The 21470-nt window shown below is 49.5% G+C and overlaps 1 protein-coding gene across 1 annotated transcript in view; it reads right to left on the bottom strand.

Annotated features, from left to right (window-relative positions):
* LOC135386132 (uncharacterized) overlaps nucleotides 1-21470 on the bottom strand; it is a 305833-nt gene that overhangs the window by 9924 nt on the left and 274439 nt on the right. Inside the window, exon 7 of the mRNA XM_064615884.1 lies at nucleotides 9939-10243. Coding sequence (XP_064471954.1) covers nucleotides 9939-10243 — 305 coding nt within the window. The remainder of the gene's footprint in view (nucleotides 1-9938; nucleotides 10244-21470) is intronic.

Raw genomic sequence — 21470 nt, 5'->3', positions numbered from 1 at the left:
GTAGCTGCTATGCTAGTGGCCAAGACTTCTGGGCAGGGCTGTAAGATTGTTCTAGTCATAAATAGTCATAAATGTATCCTGTTTGTGCAGTAAAGTGCCGTTATTGCTGAGGAAAGGGCGGATAACTAAAGGTATGATATGTAATTGGAGCAGCCGCGGCAGCTTTCTGCGCTCGCTAGAATCTGTCGGCTGTTATCGTACGAATTGCGTTTTGTTCTTATTGTTTTTCATGTGAAAGCCCCGCATTTGTTCAGGAATACACGTAGCCCTTGTTCGTAGTGTCTCGGCTAAAAATAAACTCGTAAGAAAATGCTTCGGAAAGCGATTATTGGCGAAACTCATCGAAATGCGAACCGCCGACTGGGGGAAAGAACGCATACCTCTAGAGTCACTGTACCCGGGGGAAGAGTATCGCAATCGCTTTCACCGTGCCGCCGCCTTGCTCATTCACCGAGGCGCGTCACGTGGTGCGTTTTCCTCCTCTTTGCTTCCAACCTCCCGCCGGGTCTACGGGGAACGCAATAGCTGGGACGCATGTGCGCGTACGTTCGTATGCCGCTCTTGGTTTTTTGTACGTGAAATGGATCTCAGAGAGCTGAGGAACTACGAACAACCATGTCTAGATGTTGTGCTGCAACGGGACAGAGGCAGGCAAAGCATTTTTCTGCATTCCGACGGGCAAAAGTGACGAGACGCGTAGATCGGCACAGAACATGCCGGAAGAACGGTTTATTTTTCATTGCAGAACCTTTGCTCACAGTATTGAATAACAGTTCAACTGTGCGAAGAACAGCCGGGCGTATCAAAGTAGTGCTTGTTGGATCTTCCCATTGCGTTCCCTGTCCTGCGGTGCTAACAAAACGCCACTATCAGGACCACTTCATACGTCGCGACGACTTCGAGGACAAGGAGATTCGAAAGAAGTTGAAGTGGACAGCAATCCCAAGCAGTTTTGCATACCGGACACCTACGAGGCTGAGGAAGGCTCCTATCCCCCGTTCTTCGCACGCAGAGTTCTCCGAGGAGTCACCAAAAGACTTGCACACTGAAGTTGATGACAATCTAGTGTAAGATCAAGGGCAGTGGAGGATAGTAATGCGTCGAAATATATGTAGATGTGCACTATGAAAATTGTTGAAACTTATGAAAACTATTCCTAAATATTGATCAAGGGGCAGTGGAGGATGGTAATGCGTCGAAATATATGTAGATATGCACTATGAGAACTATTGAAAGTTATGAAAAATATTCCTAAATATTGAAAGTTATGAAAACTATTCCTAATATTGAGCTGTAATTGTGAGTGAATCAACTTTGCAGAGGAAGACAACACCGTCACAAATTTCTGTGATCAGAGCATCGAGGAATATGCGCAGGAAAAACCTGCAGACAAGTCATGTGATGGTCCCCTCGACGAGGTCTCAGTCTTAAAAGAAACGAGCAAAGGCTGAGACGGAATGTAGTGACTTGAAGCTCACGGTCTACTCCTCATGGAAGATCAACTGCTTGCGTTGGAGCGGGGAATTGGAAGAACAACCCACAGCACTTTACATGCGCGTGAAAAAACGTTGGCGTTCACATAGCCATTGAACGTGTGAAATAGAAATTTAATTGCGAAGAGATGAGAATAGAAGTGGTGGTGGTTATTTATGTCAACCCGAAGCTGCGCACACGACCGCTATAGTTTTATGTCCACAAAACAAGTGAACTAAAAAAAAAAAAAAAAAACGGATCTATAGAGCGCAAACGAGACTCGACGATGCCTTTTAGAGGCGAACACGCGCCAACATAATTCGTCGGTTAGCTACAGAATACAACAAACTATACTGTAGTGACGCTTGTGCCATGTTTCATTAAGTATTAGCCGAGTCCCACTACAAGAAGTCACAAACTTTTTGGTGCACAGCCGCGAAATCAACGCGATGTAACACTGACTACAGCTATCCTAACACGCGATCCGCGGCGGCTTGGAAGCAATATGGCTGCCGGAGCAGACGACGCGGAGCGGTTGCGGTACTCTTCCCCCGGTACAGTGACTCTACATACCTCCAGAGCCGTATATTAAAAGGGAGTCTGGCCATTAATGGGTCATGCCTATACCGGAAGCTCCACCCACTTTTTCAGCTTTCCGACCAATGAAGTCTTGAAATATGGGGCGCTATCAATCAGCCTATCCCAGAGCCGTATATTTAAAGAGAGTCTGGCCATTGGGAGGAGTCACAAAAAGAGGCTCGACCTGTCAATCACAGTTTCGCTCCTCTGATTGGTTTGCTTTTTACCAAGGGGGTCGCCATGACACCATACTGCCACCCAAAATGGCGACGAAAACAAACACAGTGAAGCGGGGATTTCGTTACAAAAAAAATTTCACAGATTAACCTGATTTTACGCTGCAAATGTACATCCTAATATAAGTTTCTCGGAAATCAGTTTCATCTTATGCTCATCCGCTGATATCTAACTGAAAATAATACGTTTTGTCGACGTGTTAGGCCTAGCGAACACGGCGATCACAACGAAACCATAACAAAAACGGCGCTGTGCTGTACAATCTTATATTTAATTGCTGGATTTCATGGATATAAACACTCTTGCCTTTTATATTCAAACTATTCATGTAGATTTGTTTAAAAAACATACCGACGACAGAATCTGTCCCAGCAGGTGGTTCTGCCGGCAGTGGTACAACGACGGAAGCAGACGACAGTTCCCGATGTGCCTTACGCTCCCTTGGTGGCGCACATCAAATTTGCACCAAAAATCCACTCGTTTTGCAGATTGCGTGAGGTATCCATTTCAATCCCATCCAATCCACTTGCCACCCAAAATGGCGCTGCCCATGTTGGATACGGGGACAAATAGTGAGGATAGGCCAGAGCCGTATATTAAAAGGGAGTCTGGCCATTAATGGGTCATGCCTATACCTGAAGCTCCACCCACTTTTTCAGCTTTGCGACCAATAGAGTTCTGAAATTGAGGGGGGAATATACGGCTCTGCATACCTCCGGCTCGGAGCGCCCTCTGCGCCTTTCTTCCAGCGGGAGCGTGCGCTTCTCTCGCCGGTCGGGGTACCACCCTTTCTAGCTACCATAGCGGTATCACTCAGAATTAGAAATAAAAGATGGCAGGCTGTTTCCTCGCGCTCAGCCACATGCTGATACGCGCATCTCAATATAGCGGTGTGATGGGGCACGGTGTTACGGGAGTGCATGGGGCTCCCGTGGCTCAGCGTTTAGCGTGGTGGCCATGTCACGTTGAGACTGGGAGGTACCCAGGTTCGAATCCCGGTGCCCGGCTGTGCTGTCTGGGGTTTTTCCTGGGTTTTCCTCAGACGCTTTCAGACATATGTCGGCACAGTTCCCTTAGAAGACGGCACAGGACGCACATTCCCCCAGGGTGTCAGTCGTGACGTTGCCCACCTCTGTGAGGCCGACGGCGGCGAGCCTTTCCACCAGCACCACCAACACCAGCACATGGGGCACACTGAAGCATTGTACTCCAGTGTGGTGAATAGTACGGCTTCTACATAAAGTCGGGTTTCTGACAGGGGGAATGCGAAGCTAGTTTTCTGAGGCAGAGCAAGAAAAGACCGAATTCGATTGCCGATCCCGACGTTCCTGGTATGGCACTGCTAAATGGCAGCGATATTGTTGCCGTCTTGCCTACCCCACGGTGCGCTCCCGCCAACGGACGCCTCGAGCCCTGCTACACGTTCGAAGTTGACTTTGCATCAATTAATTCGTCGTATGCTCTTGGTATCATACTGCCACGAATCATCTTCGAGAAACTTCCAGGGCAGGCACGAAACGGTACATCTGATCCCGGCGCATGCTCAAGAAGAAGCAAGAAGCTTCCAGACACATCACCTGCTCGATGGCGAACGCACGAGCTGTTTCTAGACTTTGCGGCGCGACGCTTAAATGCTTGTGCGCTCCAAGCTGGAGCTTTGATGCTTTGGACTCAGTTGTGTTCAGAGAGCTATCACTCTTGTGTTTTGCTACCAAGTAGTTTAATAAACCGTTTGCTGTTTATTCGACGACTCGCCGGCCCATTTCGCTTCGTGACATTTCTGGTGGAGGTGCGGGGCATTCAGGGGCGACGCAATTCTTGAGAAGTTCGGAATGAACCGTCGGTAGTAGGTGCTAAGGCCAAGAAAGCTTCGAACGTTTATCACATTAGAAGGAACAGGGTAATTTGTGATGGCCGTCGTCTTCTCGAGGTCGGGGCGTACGCCGTCGCTGCTCACGAGATATCCGAGAAATCTGAGTTCCTCGTAGCCGAATCGACACTTCTGAGGCTTCAACGTCAGCCCTGCAGTTCTGATAGCCTCGAGGACTTGCTTCAGCCGTTCAACATGTTCTTCGAAAGTTCTTGCGAAGACGACAACATCGTCGAGGTACACCAGGCAGGTTTGCCACTTCAACCCGGCGAGAACTGTATCCATAACTCGCTGGAACGTCGCTGGTGCTGTGCAAAGGCCGAAAGGCATAACCTTGAATTCGAAAAGTCCATCCGGAGTGACGAAGGCAGTCTTCTCACGGTCCCGTTCGTCGACTTCGATTTGCCAGTACCCAGTCTTGAGGTCCATGGAAGTGAAAAATTTTGCGTTTTGAAGGCGATCGAGCGTGTCGTCGATGCGCGGTAACGGGTAAACGTCCTTCTTCGTTATCTCATTGAGGTTCCGGTAGTCGACGCAGAACCCCCCCCCCCCCCCATGAGTGTTCCGTCCTTCTTCTTCACTAGTATCACCGGCGATGCCCACGGACTGGTCGACGGCTGGATAGTGTCATCTCTTAGCATCTCTTCTACTTGCCTTCGGATCGTTTCTCGCTCTTTGCAGGAGACTTGGTACGGCATGCGATGAATTGGACGGGCCTTTTCGTCGACGATGATGCGGTGCTTCGCAGTGGGCGTTTGTCTTACTTTCGACGGTGCAGCGAAACAGTCACTGAAATCGTTGAGCATCTGGAGAAGGGTTTGCTTTTGAGTTGTATTGAGTCGAGGGTTTACGTCGAAATGTCCGGCCTCGTGTTCCGTGGTGACCGCGATGCGAGCAGTGTCCATCAGGCAAACATCCCTGGTGGAGTATTGGTCTACGATGAGGGCTATCTTCGTGCCGTTTGCGAGGTGTTGTGGCTCCGGGCGAAAATTTGTGACCAGTAGTTCGACTGTTCCGTTTCTTACGGGCACAATTCCTCGTGCTATCCCAATTCCTCGTTCGAGGAGAAGTTGAGTGTTGCCTTCAGCCAACAAACAGCCAGTTGGTGCTCTGTCGCACATAGCGGTCACAAGGACTGACGAGAAGGGAGACAGGTTGACGCGCTGACTGGTCACGGCGGTTACGTCCGTGTTTGCGCGCGTCTCCGGGGTTATTCGTGCCCACCATTTGTCTTCCGCAGTTTCCGGTGTTTTGAAAGAGATAACTCCATTTGTGAAGTCGATGGCTGCTTCATGTTCGACTAGAAAGACCATTCCGAGTATTACATCCCGTGGGCAGTTCGGCAGAACGGCGAAGCTGACGACGTACTGGATGTCACGCACTTGTATGACTGCAGTGCATCGGCCAGGCGGTGTTACGACGTGTCCAACAGCAGTCCTGATGTCAGGCTCATCCCACTTCGTTTGCACCTTGCTAAGCTTCTTAGCCAGCATACCACTTATAACGGAGCCGTTGGCTCCGGTATCGATTAATGCAATCATCTCATGGCCGTCAATGAGTATTTTCAGGTTACTGGTAATTTTCCGAGCGTCGTGGCGGTGCTGCGTTGCTGTTCGTCGAGTTGGAGGAATTGTAACTAGTCGTCGGTCCGCAGCTTCACCTCCCGGAGCTGCAGTCTTCAGTTTTCCCGGTCAGGGCTGCACCACACAGGTCGTCTTGTCGGTGACGGTGAACGTGCTCTTCCTGGCGACCTGCTGCGGTGGGGGACGCTTGGGGACAGGTCGCGTCGCGAGCCAGCAGAAGCATTCTGCTGCCGTAAATAGTCTTCAATGCTGAGACTAAGACACTTCCACAAGGCACAGCAACAGAAGTGGCGAAGTTCTTCATCGAGAACATCGTACTACGGCACGGAGCTCCGACGGCCTTAATCACCGAAAGGGGAACGGCATTTACAAGCAGGCTAACACAAGAAATCCTTCGACTCAGCCACACCGCTCACCGGAGGACAACGGCGTACCAACCGCAGACGAACGGGCTCACCGAACGCCTAAACAAAACCCTTGCCGACATGATTTCGATGTACGTCGACGTCGAGCACAAGACATGGGACGAAATAGTGCCCTACGTCACGTTCTCCTATAACACGACTGTCCAGGAAACAACGGGATTCACACCGTTCCGCCTTGCACACAGCCATGACGCATCGACTATGCTGGACGCGATGCTGCCCCACGAACCCAGTGATGGGGAAAACGACGCTCTGGACTTCACACAGCGAGCAGAAGAAGCCCGTCAGCTGGCCAGACTACGCATTGGTCAACAGCAAAGCGTCGATGAAAGAAGACACAAGTTGCGCCGACGAGACGTACGCTTCAGTCCAGGCGACTTGGTATGGGTTTGGACGCCGATTCGACGACGAGGCTTGAGCGAGAAGCTACTCAAGCGGTACTTCTGTACCTACAAAGTACTTCGGCGCATTGGAGACCTGGATTACGAAGTAGTACCCGAGAGCAGCGCTCCCTCTCGACGACCCCCGAGGACCGAAATAGTCACGTCGTTCGACTCAGGCCGTACTACAGCATGTAGCGCTGAAGACTGGCTGGAAGGAGACAACATGAGAGAAAAAAAAAAAAAAAAAAAAAAAAAGAGGAAGAAACGGCATCGAGACGATGCCACGTCTACGGAGGGGGCAATGCCACGAATCGTCTTCGAGAAACTTCCAGGTCAGGCACGAAACGGTACATCTCATCCAAGCGCATGCTCAAGAAGAAGCACGAAGCTTCCAGACACATCGCCTGCTCTCTGGCAAACGTACGTGCTGTTTCTAGACTTTGCGGCGCGACGCTTAAATGCTTGTGCGCTCCAAGCTGGAGCATTGATGCTTTGGACTCAGTTGTGTTCAGAGAGCTATCACTCTTGTGTTTTGCTACCAAGTAGTTTAATAAACCGTTTGCTGTTTATTCGACGACTCGCCGGCCCATTTCGCTTCGCGACAATGCTCCCCCACTGGTTGTAACACTCTGCCCGAGTCTGGGGCACACAGTTACAAGAGTCAGCTATCTATATTTTCGCAATTTGTCCGAGCATATCTTCAAAAATAACTGTTTATTTTGTATGGCCAGTATAAAACAAGATTTGTTCTAGTCAGTCGAGTTAAAAATGCAAAGTTTTCCTTCCTGTACAAAAATACGAAAAATCGACAAACTTTTTCGTCCAACTGTGCCTCACGTTCCCCTACACTTATACCCCTGTCACACGGGCAGTCTTCAATGATCATTGAAACCAATGACCATTGAAAAATGTGTGTAGTGACACCAAGCGTGTAACGTGTCAACTTCCCAAAGAGTATTGAATTCAGTGTTCCCCGACAGGTTGATTCGTTACACGCTAGGTGGCGCTACGCGCATTTTCAATGACGATTGGTTTCAATGGTCATTGAAGAGTCCCTGTGTCACCAGGGCATTAGAAACCCCCAACCTGTGCCTCCATCACCTGCTATGGTAGTAAGCGGCTTCGACGGAGTTTAGAACTGACAGACGACTGATAGAGGTTACCACATGCCTCTAAATTTTTTGTGGTAGAGTACTCTCAGTATGCGACTCTCAGATGTCGCATCAAGTTAGTCCAAGGATGTTGGATCTAACATAGGAGGTGCACCTAAGCGAGACGATGGACTTTCTAACGATCTCAAAGAAAATACATAACTGCCGGTCATCTTACCCCTCTTTTTTGCGTGCAGGAGTCACACGTCGCTTACAGACAGACAATAAACATGTGATAACCCAGATACAAAATAAAATACACACTCGCATTATTACAGTTACAGGGAGCAATTTTGCACAGCGTCAATCTAGAGCAACAAAAGTCTTGCCCCGCTGCATGCATGCATGTAGAACGGTGCGTTACAATTCATCATCTCTTCTTTGTGGGACTGGCAATCTCTAAACTTCCTCTTAAAAAGCTCATAGTATAATGCAGGTAGTCCTGATAATTTATGAATCTTTGAGTTTTTATATCTTGCATTAGTCACTGTAGGGCATCGGAGTAAATACTGAATAAGTCCCTGTCGCCTTTTTTGTGACACTTATGCTGTTCATAATTGTCACAAAAAAGGCGTACGCCTCCCGATTTCAACAAATCAGGGCAGTTAACGATATCATTTGAGATCATGGTTTCAGACCTCAGACGCTTTCAGACATATGTCGGCACAGTTCCCTTAGAAGTCGGCCCAGGACGCACATTTCCCCAGGGCGTCAGTCGTGACGTTGCCCACATACGTGAGGCCGACAACGGCAAGCCCTTTCACCATCACCACCACCACCACCTGTTTTCAGAGTGTAGATAAGAAAGCCTGCGCGCGACGTAACGCTGTAATCGACGTGATGCAACAACTAAGAGTCAGTCAACCAGAACCATGTTTTCAACGGCCGTAGCCAACCACGGATGTGCTTTCAGCGGTCGTAGCCATAGAGAAAAGCCAGCCACTGTCAGCCGCATAAGCAGCCACAGAAAGCCTGTGTTTCAACATCGCCACTGACTCCTACGTTCCTCTTCACCTGCACTCTTAAAAATGAACTTCACCGCATAGCACGCTCCTAGCCAACCATCATCTTGAATGATATCGTTATCTGCCCTGATTTGTTGAAAACGGGAGGCGTACGCCATTTTTGTGACACTTATGCTGTTCATAATTGTCACAGAAAAGGCGTACGCCCCCCGTTTTCAACAAATCAGGGCAGATAACGATATCACTGGACATTATGGTTTGCTAGGAGCGTGCTATGAGGTGAAGTTCTTTTTTAAGAGTGTGGTACGGAAAGGAAACGGATTTTTTCTCCGAGCACCTTGTTATTATTGCAATGTGAACATAGCAACTGTATTTTGCTGTCTGACGAAATTTATTCGCTTATTCGTATAGCCAGAGATAGCAGAATGCCAAGCTAACCACTGTCGTCTGCGAGTAGTAAACATCCCCGCGTACTAAACAGGAGAACAACATAAACTGCAAAGCGGTCCTATATTTTTCTTGACAAACTTTCTAGAAAGGGTGTTGCACTTCTAGTCTACAGGCCCAAATTTGCGAAGTTGGCTGCAACCATTTGCGAGTTCTTGAATTCGCAGAACGGTGAATCGCAGTAGCAGACGAATTCTGACTCTTAACGTCCACGTAGCGAAGGAGGGAGAGGAGGTATTAAGCAGGCCTTCTGTATCTAGGTGGCACCACGTAGAGAGAAAGCCTGATCGCCTGAGCGACGTGATGTAACAATTAAGAGTCCGCCAATCACGACGTTGCTTTCAGCGTCCGTAACCACGGAAGCAAGCCGCCAGCAGCCGCATGGGCAGCCACTGACAGCCACAGAAAGCCTGGGTTTCAAAATTGTCTGCGGCGATTGGCTGACATCTTGGCTCGCTGCTGCGATTGGTGGCCTACGTGCGAAGGAGTGAGAGGAGGCATTAAACAGGCCTTCTGTATCCAAGTGGCGTTAGCAGTAGCGATTAGTAGTGGCGATATTCTGCGGCACCGTGCGAATGCTCCACAGAACACGAGGCGGAACTTCTGCCCCGTGAGCATGTTTGCGCCTTTTCCTCCACTAGAATATTCCGTGGGGATGCCGTTCGTGTATATACACGATGTTTAGACTGTTGTGAAACTTTAGAAATATTGAACCCCACAGAGCAGAGATGAGAACACCTGATTCGACATGAACGCTTCAATTTTCTCTTGCAGTGAAGTTGCCTTTACGTCAGAGTGCATGTAGGCATGTGTACCGTGAAATACCTTCTCAAGCTGGGACAAATGTAGGTGTAGGGGTCTGGCGATGGGCTGCTGATGGTTTTTCTGCTGCGTTGACGAGGCGTCTGCGGGAGAAGAAACGGTCCGTCGGACGGGGTCCCGGCCTCCCGTAGAGCTGCTACAGCCACCGTTGCAACCCTGGGAGCCCTGGGATCCTGGGGTTACACAGCCGCGAGATCCCCCGTGATGTGAACCTCCGCCTCGTAGGGATATGGAGCCGCTGCGCGTTGAAGCCGCCGAACGCAGCGACGCCTGCGACCTCACCGACGATGAACTGGCTCGACGAGACCCTGCGGTGAGTATGCAATGTATTAGTTGCATTAAAGTCACGATTAAGGTGGTTCTAATCCGCAATGCTACTGCACTGGGCTAAGTCCTGTATAGGTTGGTATTTTCACCTGGCCTACCATATCATCACGTTTTCCAGATATTCAATCAATTGAGGCTTGTTTATACTACCGCTTAACGTCGACGAGTGAGCGCGCGCAACGACGTCGTCAGCCGTACGCAAGACGCTGAGCGTTTAAGGCGCTAACCGCATGGAGCGTATTTTACAACCGAAATGGGCGAGCGTTGTCTCTGCCAAACCGCGCGGAACGTGAGCAGAGCTCTTCCAACCGCATGCGACGGATTCTCAGCTGGCGTGGTTGGCACGGTGACGCGTCGGCTGCCTGCTTGTGAACGCGGTAGTGACATATGTACGTACATACTAGTTCCAGTGTAGCTATGCTGATGAAAACACGCAATGTCATCTACTGTTTCTACTTTCGTAAAACCTCGAGCTGTCACGATGTGCGTCCTCTTTTGTGCACCCGCACGTCCCCGAGGCGCTTCTGGCTTCGCATGGTTCCAGCTGGTCATGTTCCTTGCTACTGGTCATACTGCTAATCGCTTGCTTTGCTTCGCGATATTAAGTAATCGCGGTAACATAATCAGACTGAGTATACATGACAGTGGCGATCATGTGCTGGAAGCAGCAGCGCTAAAATATGACAGCCAGGTTCAGTCACATTCCAATTTCAGTCACATACAAATACCCGAGACGTCAAACCGGGACTCAAGTAATCAATCATCGTAAGCGCATGACACCATGAAGAAAGGCGACACACACATGAAGCGTACTGTCAAAAAAGTTTATTGACTCACATATATATTATTTAAAAACTGGTTAAAATTTTCTTTGTCGATTACGCCATGAACGGAAACGGCACCAATCCTCACCGCTCTTCGATAAGTATAAACACATTTGCTTAAACACGTAAATACACTTACGAGTTCGTCCGCGAGTTTTGGCCAGAACAAATGATTCGTCACGTCATTGTACAGGCGTCGCCACCCTTAACCGTAGCGCGGGAGTTCGTGGCCTGCTTGCATGCCAGCGCCGCCTTGCGTCAATGCTGGGGTGGAGGCTCTAAGACCATGGTGCACGAGCGCCTCCTCTCGATCGGTTGAGCTCAGGGTAATCGGCATGGTACGAATGGATCACCTGCTGTATAGTATCATCTTACGCCCTCGCAAAACAGGCACAATAACCGCGCGTGTGCGTTATCTACCACGCTTTATCTAAATGCCGGTGTGCGGAAGGGCGAGCTTGAGGGGCACAATATTCTGAAATAAGTTTGATACATATGCAAACACTGTAGGCTCACCCATGTTTGCTCTGAGCGTTCTGCTCACTATGGTATGTGTTGTCACAGAATTTTTTTGTTTTTGTTTCATGGTGCTGAGGAAAGATTTGGTAACGTGTTTGTGTGGATGCAAATACGCCAAAGAAACACTGATATTTTTGCTCGTATACAGATTTTCTTATCGCTGAAGTGTCTGCTGATAGCTAACCGAGTAGGTGACCCATGCGTGCTTGCCGTGCCCCTGTCGAGAGGGGGCGCTTGTGCACCAGAGCCCCAGAGTCTCCACCCCAGCACGCCCCATCATCGACAAAAGGCGGCGCTGGCATGTGCAGAGGAGGTGGTGTTCCCCTACATGAGTCCCGACCGGCGACGATGGTATGCCACAGAGAGGCGATGGCGGTGGCCTATCTCCATGGCCGCGCCGGTGGAACTGAGGCAGGTGCTCTGGGCGCGTGGCCATCTTCGTCGTTGTCCACCGGCCGCTACATCACTCCCCCCTCAGGCGCGGAGCGGCGATAAAGCAGATGATGTCCGCGACTTCTCTGGAAGAAGGCAGCGAGGGCGACCGTGGTTCGTATGCTCGGTTGAACAGGATGACGGCACGGCAGACGGTGGCGAAGCATCACAGCTGATGAGGAATCAGATCCGATAGCCCCAGAAGAGCGAGGAAAAGAGTGAGGCGCTGGGGAAGTGGAGGTCCTGGGGTGCCGCTACCGGCACGGGAGCCGAAGCTCTGAGAGTCCCAGAGGAGGAGAGGGTGAGGCTGTGGGAAGCCGTTGAGAGACGCCGGCTGAAGCGTGCCGTTGCGTCGGCTGCCGCGACTGCCGCGACCGGCAGGTGAGCGCGAAGCTCGTGTGTCGCGGCCGGCAGTGAAGGAGCGCCGGGGTGCGGTGAACACCGGGCTGAAGCGAAGGGTAATGAAGCTGTGATGCGTGTGTGCCGGTAGTGCTTTGTAGGAGAGGTCGCTATGCAGCAGTCCCCTTGTCGAGCTCAGGAAGTCATTCGGGAATGAGCAGATGATGCTGAATGCAAGGCACGGATGAGAGTCGTGGCAGCGGGTCTGGACAGTTGAGGTCGAGGGTACTGCCGTGCCATGGAGCTACCGTACCGGTCGGATTGGTAGTAGTAGAGAGGCTCCCAGGCTGCGCGGCAGCGTGCCATCGGTGTAGACACGCGGGAAGATTGCCAAATTTGGGATGGGAAAAGGGCCGAATTACATCGAACTTGATGTTCATAGTTCGGGTCACCAAATGCACAGGAGGTGGTGTTCCCCTACATGAGTCCCGACCGGCGACGATGGTATGCCACGGAGAGGCGATGATGGTGGCCTATCTCCATGGCCGCGCCGGTGGAACTGAGGCAGGTGCTCTAGGCGCGTGGCCATCTTCGTCGTTGTCCACCGGCCGCTACACATGCAAGCAGGCCACGCGCTCCCGCGCTGCGGTTAAGGGTGGCGACACCTGTACTCGTCTATCTTCACGTTCCAAGCATTCAACATCGTATTCCACGAATCGGGCAGCCATGTTTTCTGTTTACGTGCAGTGCTCACCGTGCTGTAGCGAGGGCAGTCACGTGCACTTTCCTTTCGCTGCTGACTGGCTGGCCCGATTCCGCTCCGCTCGTCACAGCCGAAGTTTCTATCCCGCCAGATATGAGCGTTTCGGCTGTGTGCCCATTGTTCTGCCGTTCGGTTGCACGCTGCGTTTGAATTCGGCTGGCAAATACGCTCCATGCGGTTGGCGCCTAACTCGCACGCAAGAGAAGGTACGGCGTGGACCAGCGTGCCTTGGCAGCGGTGGGCACGATTCGTGCTGGAGTAGAAGCAGCTTAACTTTTAACGTTAAGGCAAACCTCCATGGAGCGAACGTTTTGCAACGAAGTCCGCGCCTTCCGTCGCCGCCGGCACCAGCTCCATGCAACGAAAAACCAGCACACGGCGTCGGAAAGTCTTGCTCTGATGTCACCGTTGCCAGAGCACAAAGTGAAAGCTTAGTGAAGTCAGTTGCTCGAAAAAATACATTACATACATACATTTATTTACTTTAAGGACCCTCGATGAGGGTATTACATAAAGGGGGGAGTAAGCATACAACACAGTGCAAACGCGGCATGAGCACTAAGAAAAATGTTCAAAACACAGTGCTATAAAGGAAGGTAAGTCTCTCTCCAAGGCGATGTGAGATGGTAGGTTGTTCCAGGTGGCAACCATGAATTGATGAGGGGAGAACAGGAACTTGTTAGTACGCACCGAAGGGGTAAAAATTTTATGAGAATGATCAAGCCTGGGAAAAAGTCTGTGAGCCCGTGGGCAGTAGATGGGATGTTGGAGGTCAGCGGCGTAGTATAACCTATGAAGAAGTGCAAGGCTGGATATCATCCTTGTGGTCCGCAAAGGATGTAGAAGGAGACGTTGCTTCATCGCCGTAACGCTAGAGAAGGTACTATAATCGTGAGTAATGAAACGAGCGGCCCTATTTTGGACAGCTTCGAGTTTGTCAATTAAGTACGACTGAGACGGGTTCCATACAAGCGAGGCATATTCTAATTGAGGTAGGACTAGCGCTTTGTATGCAAGAGCTTTAACGTCAGGGGACGTTAGGTACAGGTTTCGCTTCACAATGCCTAGCGACTTATTTGCTTTGAGGACCACATTATTTATGTGGGCATTCCAGGACAGGTTGCTAGTCAAAGTTACCCCAAGGTATTTGTATTCACTTAACCTTTCCAGGTGTGAGGATGGAGTATGGTACTGGTGGACTAGGGGAGAAGCCAGCGTTGAAAAGGACATGCATTTTGATTTATTACAGTTTACTTCCATCAGCTATTTCGAGCACCAAGAAAAAAGGTTAAGTAAGTCTGCTTGAAGAACATCACAGTCGGACGGAGATTTGATATTGCGATAAATCACACAATCATCTGCGTAGAGCCTGACTGATGATTGCAAGTGGAGGGGCAGATCGTTTATGTACAACAAGAAGAGCGTCGGTCCCAAGACGGAGCCTTGAGGAACCCCGGAAGTGACTGAACAACGTTCAGAATAAACTCCATTAATGCTAACAGTCTGGCTCCTATTGCTGAGAAATGCGCGTATCCAGTTCGTGACTTGCGTGGATAGATTGTACTCAGCAACTTTTAGCAAAAGTCGTTGATGCGGGACCTTATCAAACGCTTTTTTGAAATCAATGAACAAGGCGTCGGTTTGACCGAAGGAATGAACCGAGTTGTGCAGGTCTGTAACTAGCTCGGAGAGCTGTCGCTCGCACGAGTGGGACTTTCTGAAACCGTGTTGATTTGCATGCAGGTAATTATTTTTTTCTAGATGAGTCATAATATGAGATGTGAGCAAGTGTTCAAATATTTTACAGGGAATGGAAGTTAGGGAGATGGGGCGATAGTTGTTCACAGTGTTTGTGTTACCGCCTTTGTGTATGGGTATGACGAAAGCTAGAATGCTCTTAATGTCACAAATTTTGCAACTAAATCCAACAACCGTCTAAAAAACGGTGTCCATACAGTAATGTACGGAAAGGCATATTCAATACTGCTAAAGGAGAAGGAGTTTATTGGCAGAGAATACCTGGCGGTGCAGTAGGCGAGGCAGCGAGCAGACGACAGCATCTCATACCAAGAAGAAGAAAAAGTCTGTGGACGATGGGCGAAAATATCTGGCATGGGCAGCATGGTTGCATGGCATGGGCAATGGCGACATGGCTATTTTCTGGCTACTTCCGTGGATACATCTTCGCACTACATTTGAGACTCCTCTTCACCTAAATCCGGACATTTTATCGTGCACCACATAATGCCGAAGTACGCACAGTGCGGTCATTCCTGTTTGCCTTGACGATCGTCATTCTCTTAGCTGGTACGATGTCCTTCAGACTGCTTTGTTTGTGTGCTGGCGTTTTCACACTCGCTAAAGAGTCCTCCATTGAATATGTGATGCCAGCGCAACACTGGCTACAGAACTGGCTACTTTTGGCTACTCTCTCATAGCACGCTGGCTACTTTTCACGATTTTGACTTGGCAACCGTGATGGGCAGGTCACACGCGGACGCTCACATTTTTGACGTCTTGCGCAGGGCGTCCGACGCCGAGCGGTGTATGCCGCTTTTTCGCTGTACATTGACGTTTCATGGAGGTGGCCCTTTAGGCCATGGACGAAGGAAACACAGGAGCGGCCGATTCGAACAGATTTCCGTGGGACCCCTCTGGCGGCCGCTCCTGTCAAAACCGCCATTACTTGTTGCCCGCTCTGCTTTCCGTGCCTTTATGCTTTTCCATGGTCATTTACTCTTAAAATGTGAGCACCATTGCGAAAACAACGTTTCGTTAACCTGTTCTTACCGCGGTCGCGGCTGGCTGTCGTTCAACAGAAAGCAGCCCTGTCACGGGAATAACGTTTCATTCGTAAGTATACGTACATGACCGGTTGTTTCCTACCCCTGTCTGTGAGAGAGTCATCTTGAATCGTTCGTTTGCAAGATGGCGCTACGCTACAGCTGCAGATTCATTTGACTTCCTCTATTGTTGTACAAGTTTGATTACTGGCATGCTTTACCACTTCAGCAACACACATACAAAACGTGGCCACGTCGTCACTCAAACATCACTCCCAGGAATGATGTTTCTAGTCCCTCGTGCTTGTCCTGCAGACCGTGATCGGTCTTATAGTAGGAGGGTAAACCAAGAGTAAACCTCCAAACACACACAAATAAAACTGGACGCGTGGCGTTCGTCACAATGCAGATACCTGAACTGCAAGACAATCACGACTCCAGCAGCCCCCCACAGCTTTCGCAAAATCTGTATCAAAATGCGTGTTACTGCGCAAGAAGCAATCCGTGCCTCTCTATTGGTCGGACGCCACAAGCGTGGCCGGATTGGTTGCCAGAATTTGAAAACGGCACTTCGCGCTTCCTCGCCTGCGTGCTGCGTTCTCCTTCGGCGGTTTCATTTGAAATCTGAACGGTGGGCGCCGCGTTGGCGGTGTCTTTCGTTGGGAGGCAAGTACGTTCGCCGATCGCCGTTTTATCCGTGTATTATGGTGCCTTTGATCGTGTTGTACTGTTTCTCGCCACAAGCATCGGTCTAAGAAGAGCCAATCGGATTTCAAACTGAAGTGTTGTCGTGAATTCTGGCTCGATGAACATGTTCGAGCGCCGTCAGATCTGCATAGCGGTGACAAGAAAATACGAATCATGAAGCAGCATTTTATGTTTGACGTGTAGCAGGAAAGGACATGATGATCAAGCGATTGTGCGCAAGTATGTGACAGTTGTTCGTTGCCGGGAATAAGCTGTGTCGATATGCGTATTTTGCAAGTTTGAACTTTGTCCAGTGTGCTATAGGAAGCGCTACGCAATGGACTCGGTACGCTCAGTGCATGTATATGTGTCAACCTGCCGATTGTGTCAGTATAAATAAATTTGTTCATTACGACACTTTTCACAGTTGTTTGGGAATCACGGAATAACTTTACGACGTGCATGAAAGCTAGTAGACTTAGAGGCGAGGGGTAGCCGGTACAGGCCAGTATGGAAAGCAGAAGTCAGCAACAGCCAGAACCGGTCGTGCTGCGAGCCGGACGGAAAGACTTCTGATTGGAGGATTGAGGAAGCAATCGCTGCACTCTCATTGGTCGTGTGCCCAGTGTTGTGTGAATTTAGCTATACTATGGGCTCTATGGGGAGTTGTGGAGAGCTGACGACTCCCGTCGTCTGCTGTGGAAGCTGGCCTGCGCATGCTCATGGGCTCACGTGAGCGGTCACATGGTAGACAGGAGCATCCCAGAATGCAATGCGAAGTCTGGCACGCCCGTCCCAATGACAAAAAGTTGGAAGGGCCGCTCCTGTGCTTCCTTCCTCCATGCTTTAGGCGACAGCGCTCGCCGGCACACGCGATACCACAATCCCTCGGGCGGCTCGCGATACACGTGAAGGAAAAGCACGTCGCTCAGTTGCGCAGTGCTGGTTCACCACGTAGCATGAACAGAAGCACAAGAAAAGTAACGTAGTGTACCGCAACAGACCGGTTGTGCCGCGCCACGCCGCTCGACTATGCGCCATCGGACGCCATAGTACGAACAGGCCTTTAGGTTGAAATGCAGCGCGCAACGTGCAGACCGACAGCGCCTAATTTGCCTGTCAATCCTAACAGTGCAGGGAAGTCATCCTGAGATAAAAGCCTACTAAAGACCAGGGATCGGAACCGTTAATTTTTCCGGTTCGGTTCGGGTTCAGGTTCAGGTAGTATATTGGTTCGGTTCGGGTTCAGCTCCGCAGCAGCGCAAAATATAGGTTCTAACCGGTTCAGGGAAGTGAATTTTGAGCAGATTGACATGGGTTAAAAGCAAGCACATCCTTACGATTCTCAAATAACACAAATGTACTTTTGTTGTTGTTGTTGCCGACACAGCAGTGGTTGACAGCAACACGGCGTGTTACAGATCTGCATTTCGGGTGCAACGTTACGGTAGCATAGTGTACTCTTTATGTTCACTCATCGTATACACCCGGTTACATCATGCGCAAGGACTGACCGTTATTTTCACAGCCCAAAACGAAAACTTTGGTTTGGACGACAAAAATTGTGTACAAGGATGCCTACAAGTGCTAAAAAGCCGACCTCAAAACTAACACAAGTGAATGAACGCAATAGCCGCGAGAAGGAAATACCTCGCGCACTTGGGTTACAGTTTTGTTTTGGTGATGGTGACGTGATAAAGAAAAAAAAAAAAAGGGGGGGGGGTGAGTTACGTGAGTTTTGTTTTCTTCAGTCTCGGTTTCGAATTTGTTTGACAATGCAGCTCAATCCACCGTGTAAATCGTAGCTCCGATCTGTCAAAACGTACATTACATCTGAACCATTACGCGAACCGGTAACCGCCTAAAGTTATTTCGGTTCAGTTCCGGTTCGGTTCAACCCGATAAAAGAAAAGTACTTTGGTTCGGTTCAGTTACGATTCAGCGAAAAATACCGGTTTTCGGTTTCGATAGCTGCTAAAGACGTGTCACTGTCATGTAAGGCGCAACTGATCAACAAAGCACTGTGCAGTGCGGCTGATGGGCACTATTTTCATTCTGATGCACAATTCAAAAACATAAACGCCCATTCACCACTTCACAACGACGGCGACAACAACAACTAGCGGAGTAACGATAATAATGAATGAAGGGAATAGGCAACCCTAAACCTAAACCTAAACCTATGACCAACGCCTTCCTCCAATAAGCATCAGGGCCTTGAATTATGCGTGATTAAAATGCAGTCCAGTTTCTAGGATTATTCTTGATGCTTCACGCATAGAACCATCACATGATTAAAGGCACTCGTCTAGGATAACGTAACCTTATCAAAAAAGATAAAGAGAGAGAGAGAGAGAGAGAGTACGTAATTTCAGACTCAACACACCTCTGCCTGATTGCTCGACTGTCGCCGCTAGCAAAACCTAACTATAGTTTTTAAAAATATATAGTTATGTACATGATGCGTGGCAAGCGAACAAGATTGAAAAAAAAAAAAGACAAAAATCACAACGCATGTACTTTTCCGATTTTGCATAACAAAGCGCATTGGACTGAATTTCAAATTTACACCTGAACAAGCGAATGTTTCTGCGCAACAGGAAATATCCTCATGAATAATATAATCGTTTCTATGTCATTATGCGCGCAGGAAAACGGAACTTATGACGTGGAAACAGGAAAGATCGAACTGTCGCGCCGTACTTTCTCCCCATCATCGACTGGGACTGCTCAAATGAGAGAATGTTCCGTTCATTTGGAAGACGGTGCCTTCTGTTTGCGGGCTATTCATCGGGGAAATGAATCGACGGTCGGTGTGAAAGAGCGCGTTGAAGAAAACAGACAGAGTGAGGTCGATGGACATTGTCTGACTCGGTCTGACCAAGTGGCGCCATCGCTGGGAGGAACGCAAAATCGTTCAACGTTGTAAGGCTAATACCGTCAATACTACAGCAGTCAATGAATAAGAAATGGTAAGATGGCTAGTCGTAATGATTGCGCTCTTGTGGTTGCAACGTAAAGGCTTATCCTTGTGCCTTTACTTTACGGTTATGATTGGTGTTAGGACTGGTGAATGTAAGAGACGGGGAGGGATATGCAGGGTGTGTCACGTAAGACTGACCAGAATTTTATTAAAGTCCTGATTTATTTCTCTTTAGCAAATAAAAGTAGTTGAATAGTATATCATTCCCAATGAGGTATAATCAAAGGTGGTAGTGTATACAGTAATTAGCTCAGCCGTTAATTATTTCATTATTCGGCCGCTTTCCTAATTAATATTCATAACTAGTGAAAACAGGTTGACTGCGTGATTGCGAAGTTGTCCTGAGGAGTACTCTGAGGAACTCCGCAAGAATCGAAACCGCAGCGCTTCTGTGCTCTCGTAAAAAAAAATACAGGACGGTTAGGACTCTTGTAACGCGAAATTTAGCGTCAGCTGTGCGTGTGGTGAAATGAGGCCCGATGAAAGTGTGTAGACAAATTTATTTAAGCGTAATGATATTGATTTGTGGTCGCATCTTCATCATCATTCACCATCTTCTCCCCCTCAAGCAATGGGATAGGGTGCTGCCTCAGCGGCGAAACATCCCACTCCATCATCATTACTTATTTGTTGTCGTGGTCGCTGAAATCGTTGGCGAGGTGAGTGGTGTCCTGACTCCTGAACAAGGGGGCTGCTCTGGAACGCCAAGTCTGTGCATGAGCCATATGTCTAGCTGTGGGTTGGCGGATGTCGCTGCACAGCGTAAGGTCCAGTTGTTCGGACATACCGCTTATAGGAAAGTGGTGTTCTTGGCCAGTGAAACGTCCACGTTCAAGTCGGCGACGACGAGAAGGGGGGGGGGGATACGACGAGAAGCTTGTGCGTGCGGTAAGGTGCGAGTACGTACACGATAAAGTCGCGGATGCGTTCCGGGGCGGCGCGAGGCGAGAAGTAGCACACAGCCACCACGAGCCCAGGAGCGCGTTCCTGGCAGCGCGTGAGCACCGTAGCATCGTAGTACCGCTCATTGCGAAAGCATGAACTGCGCAACGATACTACGGTGCTCACGCGCTGCCAGGAACGCGCTCCTGGACGCGTTACACCAATCGTAGCCGTCCTGTAATTTTCACCGTTCACGCTTCACTGCTGCCTGGGCGGCACGAACCGTTTCGTCGTCGCGCCGACGCTTATTCCTGGCTTGCACGGCGGGATCTTGTCGATGGCGATGGCGACCATCACGTTCAGCATCGCCATCGATCCTCCGATCATTCCCGTCGTCTCTCATCGTCATCACTCATCATTGTCACCACTCATATTAGACCCCCTAGCTATGGGGTAGCGTTCCACACCCTGAGTGTAAAACCTCCCAACTTCATCGTCAGAATATACAGGGTGTCCCAGAAAACGTGTCATTGAATTATAATAAAAAAACTACACCACCTAGAGTCATGCGGTCAATGGCATTTGTTCTTACTGGGTTTTTGCCACCTCCTCGTGTGAATGTCGTGTAACGTAAGTTTAATTATATAAATTTTTGCGAGCCTAAGTCGGAAATTTGCCTAGTAAAGGTCACTTTTTCTACCCCACCAATGTGAAGAGCGTGTCTAATTTAGTCAAATTAATGAGAATTGACAGGGACATTCAGAAGCTATCCCATCGGAAAAAATAGCCGAACATCATGCTCTACGGAGGTCGCACAGAATAGCGCACGATGAATTTTTCAGCGCGATCTCTGTCAGTCTGACGAAAGGAGGTTGGAAACCCAGCCCTCCCCGACGTCGCAGAGGGAGATAAAACAGGCACGGCTTATCGCGTCCGACTTTCGCTGGGATAATGCTTTCCCTCTCCCAGTTTAGGAACTGTTACTTTTTTCTACTA

This window comes from Ornithodoros turicata, chromosome 2, assembly GCF_037126465.1.
Source record: "Ornithodoros turicata isolate Travis chromosome 2, ASM3712646v1, whole genome shotgun sequence".
NCBI lineage: Eukaryota > Metazoa > Arthropoda > Arachnida > Ixodida > Argasidae > Ornithodoros > Ornithodoros turicata.
Note: the sequence above shows the minus strand (reverse complement) of the source record. Positions and strands in the feature narration are given on the sequence as shown.